General features: G+C 41.0%; 1 protein-coding gene across 1 annotated transcript in view; it reads left to right on the top strand.

Moving 5' to 3' along the window:
* Positions 1-24,165, top strand: part of LOC138600386 (adhesion G protein-coupled receptor L3) — a 242,443-nt gene that overhangs the window by 177,851 nt on the left and 40,427 nt on the right. The window contains exons 12-15 of the mRNA XM_069671786.1: positions 8,027-8,210; positions 14,219-14,341; positions 15,702-15,907; positions 17,984-18,160. Coding sequence (XP_069527887.1) covers positions 8,027-8,210; positions 14,219-14,341; positions 15,702-15,907; positions 17,984-18,160 — 690 coding nt within the window. The remainder of the gene's footprint in view (positions 1-8,026; positions 8,211-14,218; positions 14,342-15,701; positions 15,908-17,983; positions 18,161-24,165) is intronic.

Below are 24,165 nucleotides of genomic sequence, written 5' to 3'. Positions count from 1 at the left end.
TTTAAGGCTGTAAAGCTAAGCTAACAGGTAATAACACAAAACATGTTAAAAAGCTGTTCTCTCAGACACTCTTTGGCGAACAAACCAAGCTAACGCTAACGTAAGCCTAGCTTGTTTCTCTTGCTGCGCTCCAGACAACTGGGAACTCTAGAACTTCCCAGTAGAAATTTCCGACTTCCGAACAGTGACGTCGGGGTTAGAATCTGCTCCGAGTTCACAAGTAGGAACTCCGACTTTGAATGGCGTTCCATAGCAATTTTCTTAGTCGGAGGTTGGAAAAACTTTTGAGGTGTCTGGAACGCAGCGTATGTTCACTGATTCCTTCAGTGTTCAGGCTATATAACAAATATTGTAATCATATCATGACCATGCAGGGTGAGTTTTATACAGCTGGTAAAAAAAAATATGTATTTTTTTTATCATAATTATATTAGATACTAAGTATTGGCCAATACCAAAGTCTAGATATTTGAATAAGCAAAGAAAAAAATAGTGTCTGAAAATCTCTATTGAGTCGCTAGGTTAAATAAAGAATTAGCAGGGTTGGAATTTAATTACATTCATTAACTCTCAAAGTAGATTAGAAGTGAAACTGATATTCAGTGCTAATTCCATCTGTACTAATCAAAGAGAGAAGCATACCTATCAATGTGCTGCTACATTTTTCTCCTTTTAATAGTAATACTGTTATCATTGACTAATTAGTTAATCTTGCTTGTAGTATGATGCTATGACACTACTAGCAAATGTATCCAATGACAGTGTCACACACTCGCAGGTAAAGGCTGATGTTAGCTTCAAGTTCAATTGACACTAGCTTCATGTCATATTAAGTGTAACATTCCTCTGTTGGGGTTTGACAGCATTGTCAATCAATTAAACAGCGGCAGAAAAGAAAACAGGAAGGCCGCTCTCTAAAAATACAATGAAATGTATGTAACAGGGAAAGGTGGCATGTGTCTAATACGAGTGTATTTCAAATAAAAGTCGGCTTGTCTCTGCTGTCAAGGTAAATAAAGGGTTTGCTATTGGGGAATTGTACAATAGAACGATTAAAACTGAGACACAAGTATAAAAAAAAAAGCTCAAAGGTAATCCCCGAGTAACTTCCTCACACCCTGCTGACAACAGAGAAAAGGTTTCATGAAATATTAAAGACGGAGGTTTCAGAGATTCTCAAAGAAGACAGATGATTTCTACAAGCAGGTGAAATGAAAGGCAGTGGGCGAAATACAGAAATGATGCTTCAACCTGTGCCAGGAGACATGTAGTCAGACAGAAGAGGACAGAAAGAATTAGATACCCCACCTTGTGTTGTTGTAGTTTTTGCCCCCTCCCTCCCCTATTTTGAGGCCATCGTCAGTGCGAGAAAACGAGCGAGAGGAACCAACTGGTGAGCAGGAAAGGGAGGAGAAACGGGAAGAGAGGGAGATCAGCCCCAGCCAGAATCAATTTCCCAGACCCGGAGTTCATTTCATCAATCAGCACACAGATAGAAGCACACACACCACGGGTGAGCTTGGATTCCTGCCAGGAGCACGCTAATGTCCACCTCTCCCTTCCTTCCTTCTGCGTTGGTATAACTGGCCTGTGCACTGCAGCTTTTCACGTCCGGTCATCATGCTTGTTGCAAGTGGAACATTCCAGCAGAGTCCGGTTAATGATTAGCATTTCCTCATGCAACAGGAAGTGTTTTTTTTAGTGCTGGTTTATGGTCTTTCTGCATAAGGAAATATAAAGTAGCTGAGAAAATGGATGGGAGTTTGCAGCAGCAGAGTGAGTCGCTACATTTGACAGATGGAGTGGCAGTGCGCTAATAGCAGTAAAATAGCAGCGAGCCACCACGACTCGACTGCACGGACTATGATGATGGTCGTGGCGTGCTGCTTGGGTGCACCCCCCACCCCATCTCTCCTTCCTCTCTCTGCTTTCACCTCCGTAGCTAGAAATGATGCTTCCCTCACACTGATCTCATAAATTTTTGTTGAATGAGCCCAATGTTTTCAAAATGCAATTATCCTGCTCTGTGCATGCCAAAAAAAAGTGAGATACAAGGTTCTCCATATGGGGACGGATTACATGGAGGAAACGCAAACACAAACAGGCAGGCTTCTGGCGCTGAAATTGCATCATGGTGAGAAAATGGAAGTCTGGTTGGTTTAAATACATTAGCCCCTCTAAATATATTACCATACTTAAAGCTAAAGTTATTATTTAGCCATTACCAACAAGCCACCCATGACTTTACTATGCCTGCTGTATCAATCCAACTTGACGTAGATGTGTTGTTTGGTTTATTGGTGGCCTTGTAACCTAATAATAATGACAATTCTCCAAATAGATAAATTAATGTTTTTCTGCTGACTAAACGAACAAGATATTTGTTAAGAAGACGTATTTTGTTAACTTTGCTCAGTGTCAGGCTCCAGTCCTAATGCTAAGCTAGGCTAACCTTGCTTCATATGAACCATGCAAACGTGAGAGTAGTTTCAGTGTTTCCGCCTTTCTAAAAGAAAGAAGAGTTTTTCCCAAAAAGTCAACAATTACGTTAACCTAGCTAAACCTTTGCTGTCTCAAGCTAATTTTGGACTACATGGAGGAAACATATACAGGCAGGGTTCTGGCGCTGAAATTACATCATGTTGATAAAAGAATGTACATTACATACATAAGCCCACAAGCTTAAAGCTAAAGTTATTTAGCCATTACCAACCAGCCACCATGACTTTACTATGCCTGCTGTATCATTTCAACTTGGCATAAATGTAGTATATCTGGTTTATTGGTGTCCTGGTGACCTAAGAATGCGACAACTCTCCAAATAAGTAAATATTTTTTTGTACAGACAAAGCAAACAAGATATAATGTGTTGATGAGACAGATTTTGTCAACTAGTGTCAGGCTAGTTGTATCCAGTCCTAATGCTAAGCTAGGCTAACCTAGCATCAAATAAACCATGAAAACATTAGGGTAGTTTCAGTGTAACCATCTTTCTCTCAGAAAGAGGAGTATTTCAAAAAGTTAAACAATTACCTTAACCTTTACTAAACTTTTGCTGTCTCGAGCTAATTTTGGATTACATGGAGAAAACACAAACAGGCAGGGTTCTGGCGCTGAAATTGCCTCATGGTGAGAAATTAATGTACAATAAATACATAAGCCCACAAACTTAAAGCAACTTGGCGTAAATGTAGTATATCTGGTTTATTGGTGTCCTGGTAACCTAAGAATGCGACAACTCTCCAAATAAATAAACATGTTTTTGTGCAGACTAAACAAACAAGACCTTTGCTAAGTATTGGGCTAGCTGTCTCCATTCCTAATTTTAAGCTAGGCTGACCTAGTATCAAATAAACCATGAAAACATGAGAGTAGTTTCAGTGTTTCCATCTATCTCTCAGAAAGAAGAGTATTTACCATAAAGTTAAACAATTACGTTAACCTTAGCTGAACCTTTGCTGTCTCGAGCTAATTTTGGAGGATAACATCATTCACTTGGGAGCTAAACTCAAACACCGTCAACATGAGCTGTCATGTGTGTTTATAGTCTCACTATATCTTCTAAACTTCACCTGCTCCAGCACTTACATAAAAGAGCTTTTTGGATGTGCATGTGTCCACTTGGATTAAAATAAACCCATCCATTAACCTTCAAGGTCCCATAAAATGGCTTTTAGATCTTTTTTTTTTCTTTGGTTTGATGTCTTTTTCCATTAAATCGTAGGCTGGGACAGGATTTAACATGGGCAGGGATTTCATTAAAGAGCTCAAACATCGCCAGGACACGGACTGTCACTTTCTACATGGACAAAGAAGGAGAAGAGTGACATGTTTTTCTCCCAAATGACAGGCCATGTTTCCTTTGACAGCACCAGTGATTTGGGCAATGATGTTACCCGAATGTACGCCTTTGACAAGCTTCATAGTGCAGACAAGTAGAGACAAAAATATACCTGCAGGATTGATTTTGTAGGAGGGATTGGCTGGACCAATCCAGAATCTATTATGACATTTTTTTGGATGGACTTTTGCGTACGCCCCTGGCTGAAAAATCTGTCAGCACAAATATTTTGACACTTGATAGAAAGGGGACATGGTGGCTTTGATATAAAAACATGTAAATAAACAGATTTGACATGTATTTGGCTTCAGCGCCATATCTGTGACTTTTCAAATGTTGACATTTTAAAAAATATCAGCTTAAAAGACTGCATGTATTTACTGTATTTTCCAATCTTGGATGGCTTTCATGTTTTTGATAAGTTGACAGATTAAGCTGCTTCTTGGTTTGGGAGAGTTTTCCAATGGATTGGCTCAAAAAACCGTTTGAAAAATTGATTGTTTCTGAAAAACTTTGTTGAGCTGAAAACTTTCCTCAAAAGAACCACTAAAGGAATTGCCAATTATTTATTTTCTTGCTTAGAAGGAGAAGGAATAAGGTCTACACATTCTTATCCGTACGGTAAATATGACGCGAACACCTACAGCCAGTTAGCTTAGCTTAGCTTTGCTTAGCACACAAAACTAGAAACAGAAGAAAACAACTAGCTTGTATTTGTTAAAATTGTTCCACTCGCACCTCAAAATGCATTGCTTTTTTCATCCGGACAAGATGAGTTGTGCAAAGCTAAGCTTACCCGCTGCTACCTGACGCTTCATATTCATAGGTTTGGTGTAGGACATAGGTGTGGTCACAATTGTGTTATCAAAAATCCTGCTGCAAGTCAGGAGTAAAGAAATCTATACCAGTCTCATGTCCGTAAAGATGAAGCTAACAGCGGCAGCCAGCTAGCCTAGCTTAGCTTAGTTTAGCATATAAAAAAAAAACGGGAAAATAACTAGCCTGTCTCTTTCAAAATCTGCAACTTGAAAGCTCATTAATAATCACGTTATGCATTTTTTGTTAAGTCCATGTTACGACAGAAAGTGCTAAGCTAACAAGTTGCTAGCTGTCGCTTCATACCATAGTGACATTGGTGGGGTAACAATTGTCTTATCTGACATCCTGCCACAAAGCAGAACAAGGAGATTTATACCACTCTCTTGTCCGTGAAGATTAAGTTTACAAGGGCAGCCAGTTAGCTTAGCTTAGCTTAGCATATAAACAAAATAAGAAACTGGCTATATGGCTCTGTCAAAATCTGTACCTTTAAAGATCCTTAACTAACACGTTATCCATTGTTATTTTTGTCCATGCCACAAGATATAATGCTAAGCTAACAAGCTGCTAGCTGTAGCTTCTTATTTACCCACTGACATAGGTGTGTTAACAATTGTCTTATCTAACATCCCGCGATGAAGCAGAAGACAGGGATTATTACCACTCTCATGGCCAAAGATGTCGCTTATAACGGCAGCGGGTTAGCTAAGCTTAGCTTAGCATAAAAACAAACAACAAAAAAACTGGGGAAACCGGCTATTCTGTCCTTCAAAGATCACTCATAAACACATTATGCATTGTTTTAAGCAAAGCTAAGCCGCTGCTAGCTATAGCTTCTTCTATACTGACAGGGGTGTTATCATAATTGTCTTATCTAACATACAGCCACAAAGCCAATAATATTATTTCACAAAATCTCACAATGTCCTACACATTTTGTAAACATTTGACAAATTAGAATGAAGAATGTGTAACCTAGAACGATTAGATTTTAGCTCCGGGGTTGTTGTCCCCCTCAGGGACGCAAGGTACTAACACAGAACAGCATTTATTATTCAGCAAGGCCTTTTGGAGTTATTTTACTTGTCTAAATTGTTAATAACAGTCATTGAAGCATTTCATTGAACAAAGGCATAGAGCGGTTCAGATGAATGTTCATTATTGCTTTCTAAGGAATGCAATTATCCTGGTAAGCTTCAGTATTTCCTTTCACAAAATTTGAATGTTACTTATTCAGACAGGAAACGTACTTGAGATAAACGTTTCCTATTGGTCATTGTAAACTCCGAAGGACACAATTTTTGCATATTATTGTAGGTATTGTGCCTGTTTGCTCAAGTTCAGGCGAACTGTGTAGACAGTACTCTACAGTCTTTGTATCATAGTTTCATTCTTGGTTTGAACGGAGGAAAATTGGCGAGCAATCCGCATATTTTTGAATCTTTTGTTTGTCAAAATAATGCACTGAGTGAATGTCAGCTTAATGGACTATAGAAACGCCTGAGGGGCCAGAACTGATCTTTATGTCAATATTATTTCTTGTACATATTCTATACCCTGCCCTCTGTTATTTTATTCAACGTATTTATTAATAATCTATCATATATATCTTCCTTATGATGTTTCTGAGCTATCACCCTGCGATGCCTCCTTGTTCTTCTCTCTTCTACATGCAAAAATAGCTACAAGTCCATCAATCCTTTCCCGGAAGAACTATTACTTTAGTGTTTTAAGAGGCGCTGGAAAATATATCTTGCCTTGGTGAACAAAGGGAAAAGAAATGTCAGTGCCTGAAGAAAAAGAACGCCTTAATTGAGAGTGAATCAACCTCTGCCTCTGGCTGAATGTCAAAAGGTGTGATTGGAGATTGGCTGCAGATAATGAATAATTACATCAAAGTTGGGAGCCTGTGCAAGTGTGCGTGGAGTTTGTCTATGTTTCTGCGCGCTGGCAGGTGCAGAGGTGTGTGTTCACTCTTGCGTCAGTCTTTCAATGTGTTTGTGTGTGTCGGGGTGTGGGCGGCGTAATGTGTGCAGGGTATGTTTTGAATGAGGAAAAGCCAGCTGGTGCTATTTGAAATTCTCAGCCAGCGCCAGTGAGTTGAACACAATCAGTCCTCCAGTTTCCTCTTGCCTTCACAGCGATTCACAACAAACATACAACTTAACATTATAAGTTAATTGCAGGGTCCGTAACACTCATGCTTACTCACTATGAAACCATTTTTTCTGCCTTCTTTTTGGGTCAGGAAATCGTTTTAATACACCACACCACGTGATTTCTCTTGGCGTAATACACACGCATTTTTTGAGTCATGCTAAAACTCTTATTTATTCATAATCCATTGATCAAAAAGGGGATCAAAGTGAAGTTCAGAGAGACATCTGCGGCATGACATTCTCCATTTCTAACGCAGATCATAGCTTCAATCTTTATGATGTCACAAGTTGGTCGACTCGCTTTTGAAGAAGTGCGAAGCAATTTTACCTCAGATGTGTGATTTTCTCTCCCAGCGTGGGAATGTTGCTATTTTTATCATGCAGGAAACCATAGTGAAATGATAATTATGACCACCTACCGGCTTAGCGTTAGCTTTTTCTCCATGCTCATTTTGCCCTTTGGAGCAGTAGTTCCTGGCCTGTATTTCTTTCCTTGACCAATTAGTATTCCTTTTATAAATCTCGCCACTGGCATTTTTAAATCTTTAATGCCTCTTAATTTTTCATCCTGTCTCCGGAATGTTCTTCTTTCCTCCTTGCTTACCGGTTTCAGCATTGTTGTAGGCAGATTAAAGACGGCATAATAGCTGGTAATATGCAGGAAAGTTGTGGATACCTTGTACATCCACTAGAAAGACTCAATGTTGAGCTGTTTTTTTTTGTTCTGCTTTTGTGCATTGGGATTGTCTGCATGGAAGAACATTAATCACACCAATTAAAGACTCTAGCTTTAAGTCATGTAAGAATTGGCCTCTAGTCTTGTAAGCGCTGCCTCTGATTCATTAACATGATAAGTTCATCGTGTGGATAAAAAGAAATAGAAACAAAAGCAACCTCAAAACACAGCCAGTGCCATAACAGATTCAGGTGTTGCTGCAACAAGTGGAAGATCCATGCCGGAAAGCGTAACATGTCAATAAATGGGAGAATAGGGTGATGGAATTGCTCAATAACAAGATGATTTTGGAGTTTTTAGTTTAAAAAAAAGGAACGCTTCATGCTTCAAAATCCATGAGTATTTGATTTGTTTTCCATGCTCAAACTCATTCGTCTTCCTTCATTGCCCAAATCACCGTGTCAAATAACAGCAGTCCCAGCCCAGCTAACCTCCTCTTTTTTTACTAATTCGATGATTTCACCCCCCCAGGCCATGGTGGAGACGGTCAACAACCTGCTGCAGCCGCAGGCGCAGGCGGCGTGGAGGGAGCTGAGCACAGGCGAGCAGCTGAGGGCCGCAACCATGCTGCTGGACACGGTGGAGCAAGGGGCCTTTGTGCTGGCTGATAACCTGCTGAAGACAGACATAGTGCAGGAGAACACTGATAACATCCGTGAGTATATAACTACATGTCACATTCACCCATTCACACACTGAAGGCAGAGGCTGCTACGTGAAGTGGCCAAGGACACTTCAGCATGTAAAGGGAGCTGGGGATCGAACCACCAACCGTCCGATTGAAAGACGACCAATTCTGAGCCATAGTCGCCCCATGTGCTTGTTTTGTATTGGGAAAGAAATTTAAAAGATCCCTTCAAAATATGTTTTTTGACATAAATATCATACTTGGAATAATAAACATGCCTGAGGGCCTGTGCCCACTACTGGCAGCGCCTGTTTTCTAAACAAAATCAATGCAGATTAGCGTTGTTAGCGCTCAGCGTCTTCAGCACAAAAACGCCCTCGGCATCAGCTGTTTTTGCCGCTGCACTCTCAGTTGAAAATAGTTCAACTTTTGGAACACCGCCGTGCTTGTCAATGTCACTTCCTCCTCAATGACCAATCAACATCAAGAAGGGGCGGGACTTCAGATATCAACTTTGTCAGCCCCGTAGGGTTAGGTTAACCCTAACCCTAAGGGCAGGGGTCTCCATCCTTTTTTCATCTGAGAGCTACTTTGAAAAAAAGTGGCCAAGAGCTACTTGCATTACATCGCTGTAACTGCTGGTGGCGCCCCGTGTTGATTCTTTAGTCCTTCGCATTCCTGAATAAAAACTTGCTTTCCCACTCCCCGTGGAAATAGTATGTTTTCGGCTTTTTCTTGGCGTGGCCACCTTCATTGTCCATCATAAATATGGCTAAACAGGCTAATGGTACCAAACTCCTTACTTTAGCATAACTAGCATATGGCATAACTGATCTGACCTGTCGATGGAGGTTGCTGCAACATTGCTTGGTTAGGTTCAGAAGTTGACAAACTTGCCAGGAGCATCACCGTTTCTTATAGGCAGCTGAGAGGCCTATTATTTTGTATTGGAGGGGGTGGGACATCAGTGTATTTGATTGAACTGAAGTGGAAGAGGCTTTCAAGGTGCATAATTGTCGTCTGATTTTTTGTACATAGTCTGTGAACCTCTTGGCGAGCCAGCCAATTTCCTTGTCTAGAGCTGCTGCTAATGCCAGAACACGATTCCTTTCCATCGTTTTCATCTTTTCTTTGTAAAATTTAATTGAATAAAAGCAAATATTAAGCAAACAGAGCGATAACCAAGGGCAGTGGAAGTGCCGCCAGACAGCTTTCATAACCTAGCAACAGTAACTGCAGGTGAGAAGCGCTTTGAAAGTGAGGTCGTGGGCACTGCCGGCGCAAAAAAAGCAGTTAGTGGACACAGGCCCTCATTGTGCATTATATGTTTTCCACGCGTTCCAAGGTGGCACCTCATTCATATCTTCTGAAGTTCACTTAACTTATTTCTGGGCATTTTGCTTCAGCACTTGAGTCCTTCTTCTGTTGTTTTCTGCTTGGAAGGGAACCATCAAGGCCGTCAGTGTGGATTTTGACCAAATGTTGGAGCTAGTTCCGAAAACTTTGAAAAACCACTTGCCATGGATTTAGTCTTGCAAACAAGCGGCACATTGTTGCGGCATGTTGTTACTCTGTTCCCATATGGAGCTGGTTAGGACATCTTCATTTGGAGAAACTCAAACAATCTGATGTTCTCTCGGTGCACCACTTCCAATTAGGAGTCTGTCACAGCTTTTTGATGTGGAAATCTGCACATACGTCATGTGGATAGTGACGGCCAAACATCCGAGTGTAGTAGGAACAAGCAAAACACATTTTTGAGAGGAGAAGTTGTATGTTGTAAAAAAAAAAAGCAATGAAAATTCAGTGCCAGCAAGCAAAGCACTCTTTAATTTGTTTTTCTTTGTCTGCGTGAGTAAACCAGTTTGGACAGAATTAAGTTAATTTCTCCTCAAGCTGCTGGGAAACAGATTATTTGCTCAGCTGGAGGAACTCAGCATTGTCAATTATGATATTTAGGAAATTAGACAGCATTTAAAGAGCTGAATGGTTGTGATGTTTTCTAGCCGTGGTCCTCTCATGTGTCTCGAGTGTTTCATCCTTCAACGGTATCTCCAGCTGAACAGGGGTTACGGAGTTCACCTTGCGCTATCGATCCGGGGCGCTTGTATTGACAGCGGAGCTCCTGAGACTGTGGAACAAGTGTGAAGGTCACTGGATTAACACTTTCTCTTCTCGCAGGAGGTTAAGTTTGCCGGTGATTCTCATTGCTGAAGGCAGCTGCCTGTGAATTGACAATTATCTCAAATGATTGTGCTCATATCACGTCGATTATTAGCCGGAATTAACCACTAGTGGTGCAGATCGGGGATCAGCGCTCATTATCTGTACATAAACACCAAGTGGGCACAGATAATGGAAACCTGTGTCATCAACATTCTCCCTTGTGGTGCTTTTAGATCAGAAAAGTAGAACGCATGAATCTGCAGTTTGCATTGAGAGGCATGAATTGAGTCAAATATCCTTCAGTGGCAGGCGTCGCACGGGGAATTAAAGAGGGGGATTTTTGCCTACTTCCTGCTGCCGCGGCAACCTAAAAATATAGGTCCTCTGACTTAAAAGGAAGCAAGCGTAAGGAGAATTAATAAAAAGGGTTTTATTGTATCTGGCACACAATTCATCGGGGTATTAAGGAGATTCTGGGCTCGTTTGGAGAGGCCTGCTCGACTGGAGTGAGATTTTATAGCGCATAGGGGTAGTCTGGTTAATTATGGGCTGGTGACATGTTTACTAGGCCTTATCTCTCTGTTTGCTCGGCTCATTTTTTTCCTCCCAGTTGGCCCCTGCAATCCCTCACGCCATGCAGGGTAGTTAAACGAGGACAAGGAGAGGCCCCCTTTTAAACATTTGTAATCACCGCAACCGCTAATTATTGATCACTCGCGATGAGTTACACCTAAAGTTAAGGCTTTTATGTGTGCAGGTGCGCCTCAGCTCACACGTCGCACCTGGCGACACTTTCTCAATGTCAGGGCTTTAAAGTGAATCTCGGAAGAGTCGGGGAACCTCGTTTCCAAGCCGATAATGAGATCTATTTTCTCCGCTTTCAAAGAAGACGGATCTTTTTCCTCACCCATTGTGTCTGTGTTTGTGTTTACACGTCGCGAGCGTGTGTGCTCGTCGAGGGCTTTGTCTGCGCCTCACTCTCCGCATGATAATCTTATGAGCAGATTTCCGCCGATTAGCGTGTTATTTAAGCAGGCTTTGAAGGTATAGCCTCTGGGTCCAGCAACTACTATGGCATCAAAGAAATTCCCCAAAGCCCATGGTAAGCTCTTTTACACAACCACACAGGGAATAGAGAGGCAGAGAGGGGGAGGAAAAAATGCTTCCTTTATTCCAGAGGCGGGCTTGGATTCCTGGGATTGGCGAGCTATCTCGGGTATTGTCTTTGCTAAGTTGAATAGGAATGTATCACCCAAACCCCCTGGCCTTTGGAAAAGCACAAGAGAATGTTAATACAGAGGTTTTATTTCTTTATTTATTATTAAAGAGAAAGTATAGGAAGGCTCGGTGTGAGAACAGATACAAAGGGAGGATTAAAAGTAGCGTCTTTGCAGCTTTTCTTGGGCACTAACCTTTATCAAAGACAGAGGTGTCATACTCCACTGACATCAGATCGCCAGCTGAACGCCTCACCGGGCTTAATGAAGTTTCCTACATGTGATGAAATAGTGTTTCAAGCTCTCTGCAAACTAATGCGACTTCCAGTCTGTGTGTTTCATTTACGTAAAGGCATAGAAGATGGTTTTACAGTTGGTAATTGTGGGGAAATTATTGAAGGGTCAAAAAGAGGGTACACCTGGTGGAACTTATTACCCTTAAAGGACCCGTGTGTCAAGTCAAACTGGAGTTCAAATATATATATCTGACATACATATGAGTGCTGCCAAGCTTAATAATCTGTTTCTTTATTGTTTAAATGGTGGCCGTCTGTTTTCTAAAACCTGTTGTCTATGGATGTAAATATATTAACATTAATGATAATTTCTTATTGACCAACAACTTATTAAATTCATGCAACAAATGGAACCGTAACTAAAGTCAAACTACGCTTCTGAACCTTTCAAAATAAAAGGAGAAAGAAACAGGAAATGCTGCCATTGAGTGAAATCTAGTTAAAAATCCAAAAGTTCTAAATTACTTTAAAGTTGGGAAGCTCAAAACTATTTTAAATTAATTAAATAATATTCATAGGTATGTTTTCATTAGTGTATAATTACATAAAAAGTAAGAAATGTTGCTTTCATGACCTTAGAATAAGCAGGTCTCTTCCAGAGTCCACCATGCTACAACAGCGTGTTTCTACAGAAGCCTGGAAGGAACACACCGAACACTGGCTTGAGGGCAGCCTTTTTTTCCGGGTTTCGTGGTAGGGGTGGGACAAAATATCGATATATCGTCGTCCTGACTCTGGCACCAAATAGCGTCACGACTTTGTGACTTCTTGAGGTCATGCTTATGACATGAATGAGGGTAACATGAACGGATATTAATTGGCCGAAGACGAAGTTAATCAGACATCGTGTTGTATAATTTTCGTGGGCCACGTATCGTATCGTGAGTAACCCTGGGATTCCCACCCCCATTTCGTGGCCACTGTCGGTTCTACTACATGGTTGGAAGGGGCAGGTGAGGGCAGCAGTTTTCTTCACACCACTAAATCTTATGCTCTGCTTCTTTAACAAACACATGCGTACATAAACAGGAAATGAGGTGGTGCTTTTAGCACTCGTTGGAAATACTTGGATTAATAAAATCAGGGACTGCAGAAGAATGGCTTTTAGATGCTGGGGGTGTTGGAAGGAGCCTAACCAAAGTTATGAGTTATGAAAGAGTCCAATTATAAAATACATTGCTACTCTTATGTGATTGGATGTTAGTAGCTAGCTTAGAGCTAATTAGCTCAATCAAACTTAGGTTCACTTCTGTGCCTGCGCTAGTGCTAAACTCTCTTGATGTTTCCTAGCTGGCAGTCTTTTTGCTCACTTCTAATTACACCACATTGAATCTATGATTTATTGTATTGTATTCAGGTGACAGAGATAATTAAATAAAAAAATACAGACTTTAAATGTGAAATGCAAAAAGTGGCAGCTTGTTTTCTTCCCCCTATCACCTGGATTAGCCCGTCGAGCTCTCCTCTTCTTCTGGAGTTTGACATTTATGCAGCATCTTCTCCACACTCCTACCCTGGCAATGAATCAGCGGATTCACCTCATCGCTTTGGGAGTTCATGTGACATTTCAGAATGCCTAGTATTCACACAGGTCACCGGTGCTTGAGAGTAGAGCACACTCGACTGCTGTATTAAACTGAATTGTATCGGGCCTTAATAACTTTGATGGAACGAGCTTTTTTTATTCCAGCCGGGTTCCTATCAGCGGCTCATTTTCCTCTGCTGCGTGACGCCCGAGTATATGAACCGTAAATTAGGAGCCTGCTTCAGACACAACAGCTGTTGAGCAAGCTTGTCTCTACCTCATCTCAGTTCCTCTCTCGACTTAAAGATTCCCTAAAATGAAGGCATGTTTTTTTTCTTTCAAACACATACCTTTGTTTTCACAGTTGAAGAGGAAACAATGTCACCTGAATAAGAGGCCTGTAACAGGACACTAACCTCTGCACACAGAGAGGGTTTAAAGCTGTGTGAATCTAGAAAGGGGGTGACGCATTCAGTGGTCGTTGGAAATACTTGGATTGAAAAAATCATCATTGATTTGCTCGATACAGTTACACAGAGATTTAACAGGTCCATGATCTCCTGGTGTAAGTGAGATGTATATTTGCGTATCATCTGCATAACTATGGTAGAATACTTTGTTATTTTGTATGATTTGGCCCAATGGAAGCATATAGAGATTGAACAAGAGGTCCCAGAATAGACCCCTGTGGAACCCCAAATGTCATGCCCATTTGACACACAGTTGTCCTACCCAGTTCTCTAATCTATAAAACAAGATTGTGTGGTCAACTGTATCAAACGTATTGATTATTAAATGCTGTGTGCTTGGGTTTGTTCTTCATGTGTGCAGAGCTGGAGGTGGCGAGGATGAGCACGGATGGAAATTTGCCAGATCTGAAGTTCCCACAAACAGGAGGACAGGGCAACTCCATCCACCTGTCAGCTAACACGCTAAAACAGCACGGGAGAAACGGTGAGTAGTCAAACCTTTGAGTCTGCTTCCATTGCTCCTAAATAGTTGATTTGAAGTGGTGTATTAATAAGGTTTAATGTGATAAAACAGATAAAATGGTCGTAATAGAAATACTGTGGAAAAAAACATCCCGTAATTAATCAAAAAGTGGTTTTATTTTGTTCCCCCCACATATCGATGTGACATTGCCTGGAGCTGCAGGAATTTCATTACAGATGCTCGTGAATAACTTTCAATTTGCTGCTTAAATCCTTTGTTGTGCTGCACATAAAGCACACGAATCGCTCTGCCGTTTTCAAATAGGACCCTGGCTGTAGAATTAGTTACACTCGAGCACTGCCTCTAAACTGTAAATGAGGCAGTTAGACACAATGCATAGCCATCTTCAGCAGCAATGCAGACCCATTTTTAGACTTTATTATCAGCTCATGCAAATCAGAATCGACTCAAGCTGCGCCCGGTGCCTCTCAGCTGGATGACTAAGCCCGTGTCCAGCCGGGCCCAGGCGGATCATTATAGCGGGGTGGAAGGATATTTCCCCGTCATCCAGCGCTATAGCACCCAAATTGTTTTCTTTTCATCTGAGTGAGTGATCTCGGCCTCGGCGGGAGGGAACTTTGTTTCATAGCGGCGCTTGGAAGTGAGGCGGCAGGAGAGGAAGGAGGAGTGTATGAGGAAGAAAGAGAGGGAATTTATTAACAAGAAAAATGCTCACCTTTGTCAGAGCGGTAACCACATTCTTTAAATGTTTTTTCCTCTTGAAGAAAATTTTTAGCAACCTTGACATTGGTCTCTTTTAAGACTTCTGGGCCTTCAAAGCTTCGACAGAGTGATTACTTCCAGTCATTATTTCTAGTATTTCTAGTGTTGCTAATCCAAAATGGAACCAAAAAAATAGACCCAAATTCTATTAGTGCTTTCCTGTATGGCCAAAAGTATGCAGACACTGTGCTCAAACTGTCTTTTACTTTTAGTCGAGATCTTTGTCAGTATTTCTGCTTCCAATTGAGAGTAATCTTTTTCCAACAGTATTCAATGTTACAAAAGTGTTCTTGCAGCTTTGTGCAGCACTTTGGTGACGACCTGTCTCTGTGTCAAGGTTACATGGACCTTGTGCACCAAGGCTGGTCTATAAAGATGTGTTTGCTGCTGCCTATTCTGCCCGGCAACTTGGAGAAACTGTGTTTTGAATGTGTGGCAGGAGGGCTGCTTCCAATGGCTTCTACCACCTGCTTGCTTTCTGAAAGCACAGCGTTTGTAAAAGCTTGACTGGCCTGGAATTAAGTGTTTACATAGCTTACATAGCTTCTTTATCAAAGTGCCACTTGTGAAACATTTTCCCCTGATTGTCGTCTTGCAGGTGAGATCAGGATAGCGTTCGTCCTGTACAAGCACATCGGGGTCTACCTTTCGACGGAGAACGCCAGCATGAAGCTGGGCAGGGAAGCCATGGCGACCAATTACTCCGTCATCGTCAACTCTCCGGTTATCACGGCCGCCATCAACAAGGACTCTAACAAAGTCTACCTCTCTGACCCTGTTATTTTCACCATCAGACATCTACAGGTAATTTCTGTCTCTCTGTCTGAGCTGTGTTTTGTTTCCACTTTGATGTGACCGCCTCTGCATTTAATATAATTTTTGCCTTTTTACTTACTCTTCATAAAACCCTTTTATCAAAATTTCCTCCGGCCCTGAATCGCAACAAAAAATGTGCCAATCCCATCTAAAAAGAAACAAGAAAATAAAGTTAGCTTTTCATAGAAAGGTGTGAAAATTAAATTAGGGAAAGAAAATTTGCTCACAAGGTGATGCTGAAGATGCTTGTTGTTTTTTCTCAGTTGGAACAAATCGCCGCCTGATCTCCTGAACAAACATCAGTCATACTGAGCCTCACTGGAGGCTGCTTAGTCACTGCCAGGAGTCGCGACTTCTCCCTCTTGACTACATTATCTTCTCCACACTCTGCTACCCTCGAAATATCCCTGTTTTGTCTGCAAATTGCGCCTTCAGCGATTATCAGGGATGTTGAACAGCCATAGGAGAGTTGCGGCGAGTCTCGTGTGTGGGAGGGACGTGGAAGGAAGCAATGGAAAAAACACAGAGTTAGAGGACGGTAGCTCGTAGATGTCAAAGTTAAACAATAGGAAAATGTCAGAAGGTGGTGTCAGCGCAGTTATCGCTGTGACTCACCTGTCTTAAGTGTAATTTGTAATTTGAACTGAAGATTCAGTAATTTAACTGTTGGTCTAATGTTGGGGGCATTGCTGCTTTTATACCCTTCTCTTGCTGTCAATAAAACAGTGCCCTTTGGAAAAATCTGTAGAGCTTTAACATTGTAGTACATATACGATAGAGTGCATTTTGTGTACGCTAAGGGCTCTACTATTAATCACATAATAATCATGATTACAATAATGGCTTCCACAGTTAATTAAACTTTATTAGGCACAATATTTTGCACGTATTTTGCTCTGGTGCTTCAACTCAAAGGCTCCCTTTTCTCTGGTAAACTGGTCGACCAATCAGAGGTGTTGTTAAGGGAACGGTCTGATTAACTGGTCTCTGCTTGTAAAACAAGGTTGTGGCTGCAGGCGAGAACGCTTTCTCATTCTTTTCCCGTGGATGAAGCCTTTTTTCTTCGGTGTTCCTTCCTTTCACTACTTTGATGTGTTTATTGTTTTTAATTCGTTTTAGCCTTGAGAATTAAATACAAACTGTGATAATTGTGATAACTCTTGTGAGAAGGAATATGGTCCTAGGTAACCAAATGTTTTTTTATGTCCCCCAGACAGTAGTAACTGTTTACCTCAACTTTCCCCTCCAAAATAAACCTCTCAGGGTAAGCAGGGTTGCATATTTTCCCATCTTCTCACAGTTAAGTCCTCCTCTCAACCATGATGTTTTGGATCACTGGTCTTCTGGGATGATGATGTGTCCTCTAGTTATTGTTTTGCTTCCTTGCCTCTCCACTTAATGGGCCCAATTAAAGCCATTAATGGGAGAGGGGGGTCATCCTATCTCCTTGCAGTGGAATATTTTACACAGGGTTTTGGATGTGTGAAGGGTAAAGTCAATCAGCGGCAAATTTACATTCACAGAGGATAAACCTTATTAGGCTAATTACCGTACAGCGAGTAAGGTGTGGAAGTATGAAGAACTTCAGCTCCTTGTGGTGTTTGAAGTAAGAAAGCAGAGATGTTGTGTGTAATCTCCTTTGTTTGGAAGCCATACCAAATAAATGGAGCTTAAGAGGCATCTATTTATCAGTAGTTATGTTTTGTTACCAAGCTTTGGTGTCATGGATTACTTTTATAAAATGGCAAGCAAGATAGCAGGGAAGCAGGCTAGTCGTTAGCCAGCGGTGGTGCTCATTAAACGGTTCGGCAGACCATTCTCACTCAGGGAAAGTTAAAGAGAAAGGTCAAAAAAACAGGCATGAGGCCGCTCGATGCTGGAGACAGTTAAACCACCACCCGCTTTGGAATCGGTGTCCATTGCAGGGGGGACAATTAGCTTGTTTTGATGCTTTTTGTCTGCAAACAAAGGGAAAAAGCTCATTTATCATTCATTCCGGACCCCTTTGTGCACGTCCTTTTATTAGTTCTACTCATTAATTCACGTTTTGTTGCCCTCTTACAGCAGTCCGAGGAGAACTTCAACCCCAACTGCTCGTTCTGGAGTTACTCCAAGAGAACCATGACCGGTTACTGGTCGACGCAGGACTGCCGCTTGCTAGGCACCAACAGGACCCACACCACATGCTCCTGTACCCATCTAACCAATTTTGCAGTCCTCATGGCCCATGTTGATGTCAAGGTAGGTCTGCTCTTTTCCCTTTCATGCTGCTAAATGGGCCCATTTATCTGTAAAAATGTTCAGTTTGCCACAGAGATATGAAAACACATTGATCCATCATTGCTAACACAGCCACTCCAATCCAAGATGATTGGTTGACAAGAAAAGTAAGGTCCAGAGAGCGTTAAGCATTGTAAAACAGAAGGCATCTCTTTTATTGTCGTTTGTCGATACATTTTTTATATTTCTTTTGCTTTTTAGTGCAGCGTAAAATAGACTGAGCATTTTTTTGACCTTCACAGCACTTTGTGGACTAACATTTAAAGTGCCAATATACAAACCCTTTTTATACGGTTTTAAACAATGACCCTGTCCGTGTAAAAGGGGTATTGATTGCAGCCATCTTAAACCTCCAATGTGTGAAGTTGCTGAAATGTATGAAAAGCTCCAATGTTTGGTGGGTTTTGTGGACAAAGCTTTTCAAGGGCAGCAATGTACAGTACTTTGAAACACATTTTCTGCTTATTTCCTCATAAATAATCGTTTGCTTTGGAAGATTCAGCATTTGTGGAACGATGGGAGCATGTCTTCTTACCACCTCTGTTTGTGTGGCCACATCTTGAAGTTATTCTTTGCTTCATTTTGAATCCATTTACAAAATTAAATAGATTTGTCAAAATCATACAAATCTATTATCAACAACATTATTTTGTTTTACTTTATGCATTAAAAAAGCAGTGTCCCAAAGACTTCCTGTTAGCAATCATTTAGCGTCTTTTTTCCTTTACAAAAATTGACTTCTAGGTTCCCAAGTGTCAATTTTTAGGTCATGTTTGGTCAATTTGAAACAGATAAATTCAGGTGTAAAGTGAGAAAATTGATACCAACCTTGTGCCTTTACAATATGGAGCGACAGCAAGCAAGAAATTAGCTTAGTATAGTCCGGAAGCAGAGGGATATAGCTAGCCTGGTTTTGCCCAAATTGATAAAATATGACAGTACTTCTCAAGCTAAGTATTTGATACATGTAAACAAATGTCACCTTAAACTTTTAGGAATATATGTTATTAAGTGCTTACTTGCCAAGAATAAGATGACAAAATGAATATGACTTTATTGTATGTGAGCTAACTATGGAGCTAGCTTAGCTGGCTATCTTTTAACTAGCGTAGAAATGAGAAAGACACGGAAACCACTAGCCCTGCCCTTACTTAAGTTGAAAGATACACCTAACAGCACCTCTAAAGTGCAGTTATTTACATGTTATGTCAATTTATTTCTAGATAAATATATCTATGTATGCCTAGCTAACGTAGTAACCTATTTTCCAGAGACATAGCTAGCTTACATACAGAAGAATGGAGAGAGTAAGCTATCTTTAATCTCACGTTATATCAAATTATAAATTGATATTGGAAAAGAGGCTACTAGGTTAGCTAGGTATAGATAGATATAAATATCTACTGTATACGTATGCCTAGCTAATTGGAAAAGAGGCTACTACGTTAGCTAGGTATAGATAGATATAAATATCTACTGTATGTATGCATAGCTAATTGGAAAAGATGTTACTACGTTAGCTAGGCATACATAGATATAAATATTTATGAAAGCCTTATTGTTAGCAAGCTATCTTTAATACTTTAAATTACTCCTTTTTTTTTATTCTTTACCTTTTTATGCCCAAAATCATTCAGAGCCAAACGTTAATATGTTAATCAAGCAATTGAATTATTCATATTTTATGTATTCTTTTGAACCCCTAACCTAATATATTTTTTTTAATGTTAACCGTTTACATCTGCTTCTTTTTATGCCCGAATGTGCTTATTTAGTTATTTATGTAAAGACAGAAATGAGAAAAATAACATTAGCATCGTGTCCCTGTATTGCAGCATTCTCTAGGACACCATTAGTGTGTTTGCCTTCAGGGTAGCCACACAAACAAAGTGAAATGACTACAGTAAGTGTGATGTGGAGAGCTGGAGAGCAGTTAATTGGGAGGTGCTAATGGAAGTTGTTGTACAAAAAAAAACCTGTTCGAATAAAGAAAGTGTAATTTGGCTGTTAGATTTGTGTGGAGTGATTATTGAAGGTAGCAAGCTGAAAAGGGGAGGGTGACGAGGGCGTTGGAAATAGAAAAAAATGAAGCAATTGGAGAAGGAGAAGGTGGTAGAATTGCCGGTCAGGGAAGAAGCTGTGTCGTACCTCTGATGCTGACAGACGGTTTAATTATTTCTGTCACTGGAACTTTAAGGAACTTGCTGCTGACAGAGCAGAGTAGTTCTTCGTATCTTGTTGGGCATCTTTCTCTCCAGAGCCTCTCTTAAAAAAATACTCTGAACATTGTCACAGTTGGCCCAAATCCACAAAACCACTAGACCTTTCTTCACCTCCCTCCTTTCCCCAGGCTGACTTTTTCTCTCGTTTCTTTGCACACAAAGACACAATGCGCGAAAAATTCAAGCACAAAATCTAAAATTCAGTCAAGACACAAAACCACAGGGGGCTTGCTCACATGGTGTGGTTTACCTCCAGCTAGAGAGAGCTGCTGTTTGTCACCGAGCAGCATGACTTTTGGACCCACTAGGCTCTCTGCAGGGCTGAAGCCGAGGCTGGAATAGTGAGGGGGTCGCAAAGAATGGGAGCCTTGACGCGATGAAAGCAAAGCAGCCAAAAAAGATGAAGAAGAAAAAAAGGAAGCAGTAAAAGGGGGGCTTTCAGTCAAGTCGATCCCTAACATTTTGGAAAGCCTGCATTCACTGGAGGAAAGTGGACAGTAGTTACACCCCGTTCCTGAGTGATTTTCTTTCCCTTATTCTTCATCTTTTCCACTTGGATGTTATAAAAGGCAGTTTGTTGGAAGGTGCCACTGAACGGGCGATACGGAGGCTTTTTATTTGACAAACTGTCACTATGTTGTGTGTGAGAACACAGTGAATGGAGGCAAAGTGGGTGTGTGAGAGAGACGGAGAAAAAAATTTCATAAATTGAGGAGAATATCTGTTTTTGTGTCCATGGCAACAGAACATACCACTGCTGATCTCGGCATTGTTATTACTCATTACCCTCAGAGCTACAGATTATATTCTAACCTTGTTTATTTCTCAGTGGCATCTCGAATGAAGAAAAAAAACAGATAGGCATGCTGTAATGACAATTTTCCTTTGGAGGATGAAGGCTCGCTACACCATCACCATCATCTGTCATCTTGTTTTTTTTTAGCCGCTGTATCAAACCCTAGTTGGAAGTAATGATAATGTTATATTCAGGGATCTTTATGTTCAGCTTAATAAGCTGTCCGCCTGTAGTGTTACATTTTTAGCACCGAGTTATGATTGCATTCAAAGTGCCACATACGTCAGGCAAATTAGAAGTGGCAAAATGTTCCTGCTTGTGCATGTGACATTGTGAGCGCTGTCATTTTGTCCTTGATGGTGATTTAAAGTTGCTGCATGGTTACGGACGCTTGCATTGCAACAGTCTGGAGGAGCAGAATTCAGCTCATGCGTGGAAGAAAAAGAAGCTGATTCTGTCTGCAAAAGTTGAATTTATAGCTGCTGATTGTCTCCAAGTTGGATTCGTTCACTATCCTCAGCAAAACACATGTACTGAACATTCATCATATATAATACAAATTCAGCTCAGTTACCTAACATAAACCTTCACATTTCTTTTTTAAAGTAAAACCAAGAACAGATAAACAATAACAGGTGATACAAGTATACAAGCACAAACGTCCATGTACAGCAGATAACCAGCTGATCCACTTTAAATCTGATTCTATGGGTTGATGAACTTAAACCATCCTTCCCATCATTTATCAATTATGTCACACAAGCGTCAAAGTGAATGACATTGAACCTTGAACCAAGCTGCTGTTGGTCCTTGACCTTGATTTAACCCTTACCATAACAATTTTACTCTCAGATGTACGTCGCTTCAGACAAAAATGTCTGCTAAATGAAATTGTAACATTTTTTTCGGGGTGGCTTTTTTTACTGGAAACCAGCGTTATTCTAAATGTGTATACTTCAGACAAGATAAGATAGAAGTTTATTAATCCCAAAGAAAATTCAAGTGCCAGATTGAATAACAACTGAAATATAAGTGAAATATAAAGTGTGTAAAGTTGTGGCGGCATCTTTCCCAAACACCAGACCTGAAAACAAAAGTCAGTCTCAATTTTTAAAACCTCTTTCCATGCTGTCTCTGATTGTCATTAGACATTAGAATTTCAAATCAGTGACTGACCTAAACTTACCCTCCTTTGAGTCAGAACATTTCTTATTACACTAATATATGTGCACCAGTATAGTTTTTAACAATAGCAGCCCCTTGAAGTCAATCTCAACCTGACATTGATTGTAAGTGTGGTAAAAACGGTGCCCACACATTCATATTCAAAAGAAGCCCTTGAACTAGAATGCACTTTACATGATATTACTAGCAGTGGAGAAACTCCAGACTGTGTCTCATTGGGATTTATTATGTTTGAGGTCAATTAGTCCATCAGAATAATTTCTAATTCACATATTGTAGATGTTTGAACACTGGTACCAAAAGATGTTCAGAGCCTTTGTGGTCTCTAAGCAGTGTCCTTAACAAAATCGCCTAATGTGATATCTTTTTTCAGGTTGCGGGCTCATAAAAACCCATTAATGCCGTAGATCTAAACCCATCCTGCTACTTTTAAGGAGTATCTGTCAGATACAGGGGATCAGGTAACCACCACTTAGACGATCACAAGGGCATCGAGTGCCGACACCGCCGCCTGTGTCGCCACTTGAGCTCTTTGTTTGCTAATTTCGAGCTATCTAGCTGGAGAGCTGATGCCTTTGATTGATCCTTCAATCCGAGTCGGGAAGCGCCGTCGGCCGCATAAACAAATTAAAACTGTACTCGCAGATGGCGGCTGCGTGCAAGAGATTATACGTCTCTTTTGTATCTTTTCAGGATGATTGCAAACAGGCGTTTTTTATTTGAGCAAGTGATGTGAGCGTGGGTGTACTTTAATGTGACTTTGCTCAGACGCTGATGATTCCAACCTCGAGATGTCCTCTTACTGGGCCTTGAGACGTTTTACTGCAAAGAAGGATGCTTAAAAAAGAATTGGAAATAAATTCACTCCACTTGACTTGATAGTGAAAGGCAAGATTTAGCCGTTCAGCTGGTGGTTTGGAACATTGGCCACCAAAGTAAATGATTTGACCTCCGTATCACGCTATGACACCGCAGTAGTGGTGATGTGAGCTTGTTTTGATGCACAGAGTCGCCTCTTTGTTGCATACACCTTTCTGGGTCACTTGGTCTTGCTTCAGCGGAATGACTGTCACAAAGCAGTCCTGGGGTAGCTGCGATTTCATCCACATCTGCTATGAACAAATGTCCTGTTTCAAGCCCGTTTAAGCTCTTGAGGCTACTAATTGAACAAGTAGGCATTTGGGTAATACATTCTTCTAAGATGGGTTTAAGCACAAGCCCCAGCTCCAGAAATACAGACCTGCTCTGGTTCCACCTACAGCCCATTATTTACGTAGTAGATGCGGTGCTAAGATAGGCCCCACAGGGAGGCGTTCAGACACTGGTAAGTGGCACTATTCCCGACAGACCAGTAAGTAAAAATCGATGGCGCATCCTCCCAGATGATGGAGAGGGGGCTATTTGGGTTACATTCATCACTGTCCTTATAGAAGATCTCCAAAATGGCACCAACAGACAGTAACCATGAAAGGACAGTCAAGGTTAGTCGTGTGTTTGCGACGCTCTAAAAGGAGAAGATGAAGACCACGTTGACCGCCATAGGACCCTAAAGCCGACTTGAGCCTTATATCATTGTTGATGTAGGTTAGGACGCAGGTGCATGTGCTGAATGTCAACTCCCACTACGCTAGCAGGAATCTTTCTTCCAGCCCTTTTAAAATGTGACAAATTTGCCAGGACCCCTGATTCATCCGCCCTCTTTCTGCAACTCTTCCCCATCCCTGTGCAGATCATAAATCCTCGGTCATACCGGAGGTGAACTT

The sequence above is a fragment of the Semicossyphus pulcher genome, unplaced genomic scaffold (assembly GCF_022749685.1).
Source record: "Semicossyphus pulcher isolate SPU_LCO1_2020_fin unplaced genomic scaffold, fSemPul1.0.p SCAF_21, whole genome shotgun sequence".
Lineage (NCBI taxonomy): Eukaryota > Metazoa > Chordata > Actinopteri > Labriformes > Labridae > Semicossyphus > Semicossyphus pulcher.
The sequence above is the reverse complement of the archived record's forward strand: the minus strand, read 5'-3'. Positions and strand labels throughout refer to the sequence as shown.